The sequence below is a fragment of the Lacerta agilis genome, chromosome 8, assembly GCF_009819535.1.
Source record: "Lacerta agilis isolate rLacAgi1 chromosome 8, rLacAgi1.pri, whole genome shotgun sequence".
NCBI classification, from domain to species: domain Eukaryota; kingdom Metazoa; phylum Chordata; class Lepidosauria; order Squamata; family Lacertidae; genus Lacerta; species Lacerta agilis.
In genome coordinates, this window is record NC_046319.1 from 55,047,722 (window position 1) to 55,058,928 (window position 11,207).

The 11,207-nt window shown below is 45.4% G+C and overlaps 1 protein-coding gene across 1 annotated transcript; it reads left to right on the forward strand.

The window, feature by feature from the left end:
- The first annotated feature begins 234 nt into the window (after window positions 1-234).
- On the forward strand, window positions 235-4,230 carry FAM167B (family with sequence similarity 167 member B). The gene is made up of 2 exons (XM_033157639.1): window positions 235-872; window positions 3,410-4,230. The coding sequence occupies exons 1-2, from the start codon at window positions 579-581 to the stop codon at window positions 3,671-3,673; spliced, it is 558 nt and encodes a 185-aa protein (XP_033013530.1). The 5' UTR covers window positions 235-578; the 3' UTR covers window positions 3,674-4,230.
- The last annotated feature ends 6,977 nt before the right edge of the window (window positions 4,231-11,207 follow it).

Here is an 11,207-nt window from a genome sequence, read left to right on the forward strand (position 1 = left end):
GTAATTAAAAGGAGTATTAGAACATAAGCAAGCTGGGTGAGGGCCACAATGCAGAGGGACAATAAGACTTTGGAGGGTAGTTGCCTGAATATGTTGCTAATCCACTGTCTCACCTTGATTTTATTGACATGCCAGCTGAACGAGGGCACAATTGGCTATAAAGTGCCCTTGAATCTTCTAGAGTGACCTTTCGATCTTGGCTCCTTTTTTTAGACCTGGGTGGAGGACCCATATCTTTTTCTCTGCTGACAGTAAGAGTCAGGAAAGGAAGGAGTGCTGTTGGGATTAATGGCTTTACACTCTCGCTGTCTTTTATGTCATTGAAACTTCCTTTCAAAGAACAGGGTGTCTCCTCCCAGTTGGAGACAATAAGTCAGGACCAAAGAGAGAGAGAGAGAAGGCCTCCCATTAACCTCTGGATAATTAAAGTTCCTGCTTTCTTTCTTTTATTGCCAGGGCTTTATTGTTCCAAGAATAAACAGCTTTCCTCTATGCACGGAATACGACACAGAGTGAGTGGGTGACTGAGTGAGTCGGTCTGTCTTGGAAAGAAAGCCCTTTGCCTGCACACCTCTGCGATGTCTTTGGTGAGGTTCAAGGAGTTTGGGGAAGAGGAGGAGAACTCGGAGGCAGAGAACTTGGACAGCGTCAAGGCCTTGACGGCGAAGCTGAAGCTGCAGACCCGGCGCCCTTCCTACCTGGAGTGGAAGGCCCGAGTGCAAAGCCCCTCCTGGCGGAACGGGCTCAGGACCCTGCCGGAGAAGCAGTGCAGGGAGACGGCCGGGGAGGACTCTCAAGCTCCCGTCCCTTTGAAGACCATTTGTGGGTTCCCCACCATTGGTGATGCCTTGGAGTGGCTCAAGATGGAGCTGGTGAGTATTTTCCCGACCTTTCTGGGGGGAAACGTGAGCACCGGAGCAGCAGGCATAAAGAACTAGCCCCATCCCTTAGGGACAAGTCTGGAATAGTGGGGCAGAAGAGGCACCTCCACCACCGGTGGTCCCCAGTGGTCTTCTATGGCAGTGTTTTTCAACCTTTTTTGGGCAAAGGCACACTTGTTTCATGAAAAAAATCACGAGGCACACCACCATTAGAAAATGTTAAAAAATTTAACTCTGTGCCTATATTGACTATATATAAAGTAATTTTTCAATTTTTCCCACGGCACACCAGGCAACATCTCGCGGCACACTAGTGTGCCGCGGAACAGTGGTTGAAAAACACTGTTCTATGGCATGGCTCACTTCTCAGGCAAACATGCATCTGACTGTCTTTTTCATTTCTAGCTTAAATCTTTAAAGCTTCAGGCAGTGAAGTGGTACCGTCCAGGCACATATGCGCTCCCCGGACAGTCCCTGTTTCTTGGCACCTGTTTTGTCTAGAATTTCTGCTGAAAGTTTGTAGAGTGGGTTTTCTGGAGTTGCCCTTTTTCACAACTTAGCCCACCTCTACAGCAGCCTTCCTCAACCTGATACCGTCTAGATAATTGGGACTACAAATCCCATCAGCCCCAGCATCATACAGCTGCACTGTAGTGGAGGAGCAGGGGAACTCAATGATCAATGTACACTTATGAAGACCAACTGAACTCTGCCCTGCATTGTCTTTCATTTCGCGCAGTGTATTTGCTGAGGTTTGTCTTGAGCTTTCAGTAAACTGCTGTAAGACAGTTATGATTTCCTAGCATATCTTTAGTCACGTAATGAACACACCCCTTCCTGTGTTGCTGGAGGAAGAGGGGGAAGTTAATGAATATACTGTATAGAGAATATGTAGGCGGGTAAATGAAACTATAGTATCTAGAAGGCAGAGTAGCGCCTGCAGCAATCAGGGCCAGCCCAATATATTTTGCTTTTTGAGGAAGAGCACCAAACATTGCACACACACATGTGCCTAAAATCCAAGTCCAAACAAGTTATTTTGGCACCTGAGGTGGAAAATCCCACAAGTGTCTCCCATTTCCTAGTAGTAAAAATATACAACAATAAATCAAATAAACTAACCACTTTGCTTCAGCTGCTTGGCTCATTTTGCTTCATGGTAGGGCTCGTCCTGACAGCAGTGTATAATAATTGGGGTGTGCGTGTTAATTTTTGGCTTAAGACTTGTTGTGGTTGTCACCCGTCTGTCTCGGGAGACAAAGGAAGAGTGGGGTTTAAATCAAACCATTGCAGACCCTCCAAGTGTCCCTATTTTCCAGGGACATCCCTGATTTAGAGATGCCATCCCGGTTTCTTATTTCATCCCAGAATGTCCCACTTTTCCCTAGGATGTCCCTAATTTAATCTGAGAAATGTTGGAGGGTATGGAGTTCTCCGACCCTCAAGCGGTCTGAAGGCAATCCTGTATAAGGAAGGTTTTTTAATGTTTAATGTTTTATTATTTTTTTACATCTGTTGGAAGCTGCCCAGAGTGGCTGGGGCAACCCAGTGAGATGTGTGGGGTATAAATAATAATATTATCATTATGGAATGGGACATCCATATTTTCATCAGAGAAATGTTGGAGGGTATGCCATTGGAGAGTTGCAGCGGCTGCTGTGACTGTAGAGATGTCAGCTGTATGTGGGCTGTGAACCCCTTATGCCCCCTTTAATTCCCCCTCCTCCAACTGCTGCCTTCCCACAAGTCCTCCTCCCTAAATCTGGATATTCCCTATGAAATTCATGTCCTATTTCGATTTTCAAAGCATAGGGAATCTCTGGATGAGAAATTATAGGACAGCAGTAGCTGGAGGAGAACACTGCATGGACAGGTAAGAATTAAAGGAGGAACAAGGGGTTCACAGTCCACATTCAGCTAAGGTGTGGATGGGCCCTAAGACACTGAGCCAACAAGTGGCACACTTCCTGCACCTGCCATTGAAGGGCAATGCGGGCACAGCATTTAGCTGCACAGCAAGCAGTTGGAGTCCCAAGCAAACAGGTGCTCCTTCTAGTGGGCTGGCTAAGTGAGGTTTGTACATGCCGGCCTCCTAGGTGACAGAGGCAGGGTGGCTGCCGACTTCACATCCAGTTTGCTCCTAGCTTCTATGTAACAGGAGGAACCACCTCCTTGGCTGGATAAGCTATGGTGGGTGTGTTTGGGAGGGAGGTGACAGGAGGCACTTTTGAGTTTGCCTGAGCATCCTTGGGAGGGAGGATCTCCACCCCGTAACCCACTGAGACCCTCCTTGAGATCAGTTGTCTCTTGGGGTTCAGTACCTGTTACCCCACCTTCCCCAGGGTCCTCCAACTCCCCAACCTCCTCACACTCCTCCTCAGGGTCTGACCACCCTCTCAAAGACATTTCCACAGGACACAGGCAGGACACGGCCTTTGGTCTGATCCAGCCATGCTCTTTTAATTTTCTTATGGGGTGTGTATGTGTTGTCTATCAGGCTTCATGGTTATTCTTTTTCTTCTATCCAGCGGGAGATGCAGGCCTTGGATCACCAGTTGGCACGGCAACTAATGGGCCTGCGTGCTCAGATCCACCGGCTGAAGGTGGAACAGGCCTGTCACCAACACAAGGAGATGTTGGACGACGCCACCTTTGAGCTGGAGGGCTGTGAAGAGGACTCTGACCTGCTGTGTAACATCCCACCCAAGATGGCGTTCCTCTTGTCCACACCCCTCAAGCACATTGGCGTCACACGTATGAACATCAACTCTCGCCGTTTCTCTCTGTGCTGAGGGGCCTTGCTTGACCCCTCTTCTGATTGCATTTTTAAGGCCTGCAACCTTCAGCAAGCAGTACACACACATAAACCCATCAATTGCCAGGGACTCGCACAGCTCAACCTGGCATAGGTTTTTGGTTATGGGATGGAGAGAGCCAGTTTCTCAAAAGGCCAGAAGCTGCCCTGTCTGCAAGTGGTTCTGAGCAACTGCTGACTGCTTTGTAAAAGAAGGCATTTTTGCTGCAGACAGTAACAGGTGTCTGCCTGGCTATTGAGTATCCTGAGATCCACCAGCCCTCACAATTGGGGATGGGAATGTTCCAGGATAGGGCCTTCTGAGTTGTCCCCCCTCCCTGTCACAACTTTGGAACGCCTGCCTGGCACCAGATGTGACGTCCTTTCATTTCCTTTGCATTTCCTCAGGCAACTGTACTCCGGCATTTATTATCTCTTCCTGTTGCTCCTGTTATATTTTGTATTATGTTATTCTTAATATGCGTTAGGCACTCTGAGAGGCTGTTGCCTCAAGAGCAGGTTACAGATTTTAAATAAACAGACAAATAAAATGTTTGCTGGTCTCTTTGCATAGCCTGAATTTGTACCTGTTGTCTTTTGCCACAACGCTTCACCCACTCCACTGTTCTAGATACAACTTTGCACAGTTTGTTTCAACAGTTCTGTGCCTGAACAACATGTTTTCTGCCTTACATATGTTCATTTACAGATTAAAAAGCTGAGCAGATAATGAGCAAACAGGAAGGTGGGCATCAGTCCCAACAGCAGCAGAGCCCACAATTCTGAATGGCTTTTTCAGAAATAGCCAGATCCAAACTACACCAACTGTTCTTTTCAGAGTGTGACATGGTGTAGCCACCAGCCATCAAGGTCTTAATTTGCACCTTACAGTGCAAAACAATGCAAACCCCTAAAACAGGGCCAGGGGATCAGGGGCTGAACATGGCCCTCTAGGTACTGTCGGCACCAGGGGTGCCAACTTGAATAAAATATTTGGGGGGCCCAGGTAGGCCCCGCCCCACATAATCGATAACATGACACAGTGCACACACACCATTTGAATGGCAATGCCCATCAACTTTGTGGGGGCCTGGCCCCCTCAAATATTTTATTGTGAGGGCTGAAGCCCCCACAGCCCCTAGCAGTTGGTTCCTATGGTCTGTATTCTCCCAGGTCATGACCCTTCCTTGGCCACACCCACTCTCCCCAGGCCATTGGGTCTGCTGTGTGCACTCCTTGAATCCTTTTGCCTGGCTAGAACATACTGGTATCTTTAAACTGTGATATTGCCTCTTGCCTGAGGGAATGTGTGCATATGTATACGTGTGCAGCTTTTGCATAGCTGGAATGTAGCCTAATGTAAAAAGTCAAGAGTTTGCCTCTGGCCATGTTTACTGTTGGTATATGGCCCCCAGGCAACAAGGGAATGCAGCCCTCGGGATTCTTCGCCCCTGCCCTAAAGAAAGAGAGGGCCAGCTTGCATAAAATAATAACATTTATTCAACACTAATACTAGAATTAATATCTGGACATCCTGGGAAGAGAGCCTGGTTCTGTCACTATTTACTTACTGAAAAGCATTTATAAACCCCTTAATGTTTTAAACATTTCTAAGTGGTGTACAATATAAAAAACAAACAACATCACTGAAACAGAAACCAGAACCAGGTTCTCTTCCCAAGAGGACTCTAGAACAGTTGGTTCCACAGTCAGGGCCCCTTTGTACACCTGAGGCACTGGCAGCGTTCACACATCAGGGTAAACCACAGTTAATGGTTTGTTGTGAATGCGGAGATCGCTTCCACTTTGCTCTGACCTCAAGGTACATTCACATCAGTGGTTTAAAGCGCAGTGAGGTCATTTCTTCCCTTCTGTGGTTCAAGCTACATTTGCACGGAGCTGCCTTATGTGCGAATTGCCTGTATGGTACTTAGATCATTTAACTGCTCCTGTCCCAGAATTACTCACCCTCCAAGGACTTGGCATGTTGAGTTACATTCTGTGGGTTGCCTTCGTTTAGGTTGAGTGTCATCAGGCACCATTGCTTTGGCTACATTTCTACATGTTGAGATGGCAGGAGGCAAATTATTATACAGTGGTACCTCGGGTTAAGAACTTAATTTGTTCTGGAGGTCCGTTCTTAACCTGAAACTGTTCTTAGCCTGAAGCACCACTTTAGCTAATGGGACCTCCCGCTGCCACTGCGCCGCCAGAGCATGATTTCTGTTCTTATCCTGAAGCAAAGTTCTTAAGCTGAAGCGTTATTTCTAGGTTAGCAGAGTATGTAACCTGAAGCGTATGTAACCTGAGGTACCACTGTAATTGTAGAGTTAGGAGGGACCCCAAGGGTCATCTAGTCCAACCCCCTGCAATGCAGGAATCTAAACTAAAGCATCCATTACAGATGGCCATCCAATCTCTCCTTAAAAACCTCGAAGGAAGTAGAGTGCACCACCTTCAGGGGGAATCCGTTCCACTGTCAAACGAGGTATGACGTGAATCTGAGAATCTACAGCCCAGTCAGGGAAACAGCATGTGGGAAGCCTAGGCAGGTGAGGGCGGCAGTTGGAACAAACCAAAACAAAGTAGGAAGGTTGGTACTGATGATAGAGTAAGACACACTCAGCAAAGTGACTCATTCAGAAACAGGTGGGTGGGCTCGATTCTTACAGCCAAAACAGCTGGAAGAGTCATGTGGGAGATCAAAACTGGGTCTCCCAATGCTTTCACTGTCACCTCATAGCAGCCACCCCCAAATAGCAGTGCTGTTGGGGGAAGGGGTAGCCAACCCTCTCCCCTGATTCAAATGCACCCTCCATTTCCCTGATCAAAATACTGCCCCTGCCCTTATAAATGGTAGGAATATCTACACAGGCATGATAGAATAGCAACCCTGTGATAGAAGTGTCTTTCTGTTTCCAGCAAACACACTAGCTGCTTCAAAGAGGCTGATTTAAATTCGGGAAAGAGCGCAAGAGTAAAGGGTGAAACACCTCTTCCCCCCAGTGCTGCTGGCCCAGTCACATCTGGTGCCTGGGCAGCTTTAAATTTGGAGGTTGGGGGAGGGGGAACAGTATGGAGCTGTCAAAGTAACCCTTAAAAAGAGAGATCTCATGTGCTTCCTCTCATATTCATTTCACTGCTTCTCAGGTCTACAAAGGCCCTGGTTTAGGGCACACATAACTGATAGAGTGATAGTGATCATTCTGGCTAAAATGCTGCTGCTCCTTATTTGTATTGAAATTCGCTCTATGATAAAATTCAGGTTGGATGAGTATGTGGTTGCTTTTTTGGGCGGGATGGGTTGAACTTCTGTATTTGCAGCACTTCACTCAATAAAAAAATTTATCTCCTTGTTAAGAGTGTGGAATTTCACGTTTTGCTTTATCATAAGATCACGAAACCGTAAGCGGAGCCTGTCTGTGCATCAGGCCAATGGCGCATTGAGTCCAGCATCCTCTTCTCACAGGCCTTTGGGAGAAGCCTGAAAGAAGGACCTCAGTGTTGTCATCTGAAGAAAAGGAACAACTGGCCTACAAAACTCATACTCTTCAAATATGGTGTATTCATCTTTTACAAGGCGCTACAAAGGCCCTACGTTTTCTTGTGGGTTTTTTTTTTAAAAAATTCTGTGTAGGATCTCTCTCTCACACGTACTGTTTCCTCTTGTTGCTTGCTCTCAGGCCTTTTTGTTTGGTGACTCTGCTCTCCTGAATGGCGAACAATGCTTCTGTGGTTCCTTTAATAACTTGAAAGGGTAGGCTTGGTATGAATTAATGAAACTTCAATGCAAAAGAAGCCCCAAACTTCATGATTCACCAACCCTTTGTCTTTTTCTTTAGAATGAAAAGAAACCCTCTTTTTCCTTTCCCTTTTCTTTCTTTATATTGTCAGCTTTTCTGACTTTCAGAACATGAGAGCAACCTGTTGGTTCAGACCAATGGCCCATAAAGTCCAGCATCCTGTTCTCACAATGGCTAATTAGATGCCCCATATGCCACGCAAGCACAAGAAAACTTTCCCCTCTTGTGGTTTCAAACAACTGAAATTCAGAACCATTGAATTTCAGTGGTCTCCAACCATGCACACAGAACATCATGCCCTCCAACATTTCTCAGATGAAAATAGCAACATCCCATTCCATAATTATCATTTTACTATTTATAACCCACACATCTCAATGAGTTGTGCCAGCACTCTGGGCAGCTTCCAACTCCTTCCTTCCTTCCTTCCTTCCTTCCTTCCTTTCTTCTTCTTCTTCTTCTTCTTCTTCTTCTTCTTCTTCTTCTTCTTCTTCTTCTTCTTCTTCTTCTTCTTCTTCTATTGAATTCATATGCTGCCCTATATCTGGAGGTCTCAGGGCGGTTCACAGAACAAACATTGAACAGGACTGACTTCAGACAGCTTGGGGGTTGGATAACTCCATACCCTCCAACATTTCTCCAATGAAAATAGGGACACCTTAGGGAAAAGTGGGACATTCTGGGATGAAGTAAGAAACCAAGATGGCTTCTCTAAATCAGGGACATCCCTGGAAAAGAGGGACACTTGGAGGGTCTGCAGCAGGCATCCCCAACCTGCGGCCCTTCAGATGTTTTGGCCTACAACTCCCATGATCCCTAGCTAACAGGACCAGTGGTCAGGGATTATGGGAATTGTAGTCCAAAACATCTGGAGGGCTGAAGGTTGGGGGTGCCTGGTCTGGAGCATACCACCAACAGCTTTCTCTTCCATGAATTTGTGTAATCCTTTTTTAAAGCTGGCCAAGTTGGTTGCCATTACTGCCTCCTGTGGGAGGGAGTTCCAGAGTTTAACTAAGCACCGCACGAAGAAGGACTTTCTTTTCCCACTGTTTTGTTGCATTTATTGATGTGCAGATAATGCTGTGAAGAAAGGCCCTGATCTGCTCCTCCATTTCTCTGAGCCGATCTGTCACATATCTCCTGCAAATCTCTTCAAACGCAAAACAGCTACTTAACATGCCTACCTGAGAGACCTGAAGGACCCTGAGCACCTGTCTCTAGGGTCCCCGGAAAGCTTTTAAAAAGACTGAGCTGCACTTGCAGTTTTTGTTCCCTCCCATCATCAGGGATACAGACTATATCCTCATGGTCTAAAAAAAAATATCTCTGAAATTTAGTTATTGCAGAAAAAATAACACTTAAATTACAGCTCTCTAAGATACAGGAAGATCACAATCATTTCTTGTCAGTACAGTGGGATTTTATTTCATATAGTATATTTATTTATTTATTATTTATTTTAGTTATTATTTATGACATTTATTAGATACCTTCTCTCACTGCAGGCAACTCAAGGTGTTTTTGCAAAAACAAAAGAAAGCAATAAACAAAACAAAGCAAAAAATAATAATTAAAACCGGGGCAGGGGAGAAAAAAACCAAAAACATTAAAAACAACCCCACCAAAGATTGTTAATAGCCAAAGATCGTTAATAGCCAAAGGCCTGGCTGAAGAGGTATGTTTTTGCCTGGTGCCTGGGGAAAGCATTCCACAAATGGGGAGCCATCACAAAAAAATGCCTGTTCTTGACTTGCCATCCTCTGGATCTCTCATGGAAGAGGCACACAGAGAAGGGCTTCAGATGAAGATTACAGTTTCTGTGTCGGTTCATACTGGAAGAGGCAGATTTTGAGGTATTGAGGTTTAGTTTCAGATATGCAGATATCTAGAGAAATATGGTTGTCGTGATTTTAGATTAGGTATTAGTATTTAATATGCATGCTTAGTTTATGTATGCCTTTGCCTTTATTTGGATATATTATTGATTATTATTTTTTTGCTATTGTTTACATGTCTCTGTGGTTCCATAATCATTTGAAAACTAATTAAAAACAAAATAAAATAAACAAAAGCTATACCTGGTTGAGGGGCCAGAATCAAAGTGGGTGGGGGAGAGCAGTCTAATTAATTAATTAATGACATTTATATCCTATCTTTGTCCATGGAGTTTTCTTGGCAGGGATACTGGAGTGGGTTGCCAGTTCCTACTCCAGGTGGATCACGTTTGGTCCAAACTCTCTACTATGACCTGTCCATCTTGACCTGTCCATAGCTTCCCTGAGTAATTCAAGCCCCTTCGCCACGACAAGGCAGTGATCCATGAAGGGTCCAGCTGAACTATTTAAAATTCCAGCTGAACTATTTAAAATTTTAAAAGATGAAGCTGTTAAGGTGCTACACTCAATATGCCAACAAGTTTGGAAAACTCAGCAGTGGCCAGAGGATTGGAGAAGATCAGTCTACATCCCAATCCCAAAGAAGGGCAGTGCCAAAGAATGCTCCAACTACCGCACAATTGCACTCATTTCACATGCTAGCAAGGTTATGCTTAAAATTCTACAAGGCAGGCTTAAGCAGTATGTGGACCGAGAACTCCCAGAAGTGCAAGCTGGATTTCGAAGGGGCAGAGGAACCAGAGACCAAATTGCAAACATGCGCTGGATCATGGAGAAAGCTAGAGAGTTCCAGAAAAACATCTACTTCTGCTTCATTGACTACGCAAAAGCATTTGACTGTGTCGACCACAGCAAACTATGGCAAGTTCTTAAAGAAATGGGAGTGCCGGATCACCTCATTTGTCTCCTGAGAAATCTCTATGGGGGACAAGAAGCTACAGTTAGAACTGGATATGGAACAACTGATTGGTTCAAAATTGGGAAAGGAGTACGACAAGGCTGTATATTGTCTCCCTGCTTATTTAACTTATATGCAGAATTCATCATGCGAAAGGCTGGACTGGATGAATCCCAAACCGGAATTAAGATTGCCGGAAAAAATATCAACAACCTCAGATATGCTGATGATACTACCTTGATGGCAGAAAGTGAGGAGGAATTAAAGAACCTTTTAATGAGGGTGAAAGAGGAAAGCGCAAGATATGGTCTGAAGCTCAACATCAAAAAAACTAAGATCATGGCCACTGGTCCCATCACCTCCTGGCAAATAGAAGGGGAAGAAATGGAGGCAGTGAGAGATTTCACTTTCTTGGGTTCCATGATCACGGCAGATGGTGACAGCAGTCACGAAATTAGAAGACGCCTGCTTCTTGGGAGAAAAGCAATGACAAACCTAGACAGCATCTTAAAAAGCAAAGACATCACCTTGCCGACAAAGGTCCGTATAGTTAAAGCTATGGTCTTCCCAGTAGTAATGTACGGAAGTGAGAGCTGGACCATCAAGAAGGCTGATCGCCGAAGAATTGATGCTTTTGAATTATGGTGCTGGAGGAGACTCTTGAGAGTCCCATGGACTGCAAGAAGATCAAACCTATCCATTCTCAAGGAAATCGGCCCTGAGTGCTCACTAGAAGGACAGATCCTGAAGTTGAGGCTCCAGTACTTTGGCCACCTCATGAGAAGAGAAGACTCCCTAGAAAAGACCCTGATGTTGGGAAAGATGGAGGGCACAAGGAGAAGGGGACGACAGAGGATGAGATGGTTGGACAGTGTTCTCGAAGCTACTAACATGAGTTTGGCCAAACTGCGAGAGGCAGTGAAGGATAGGCGTGCC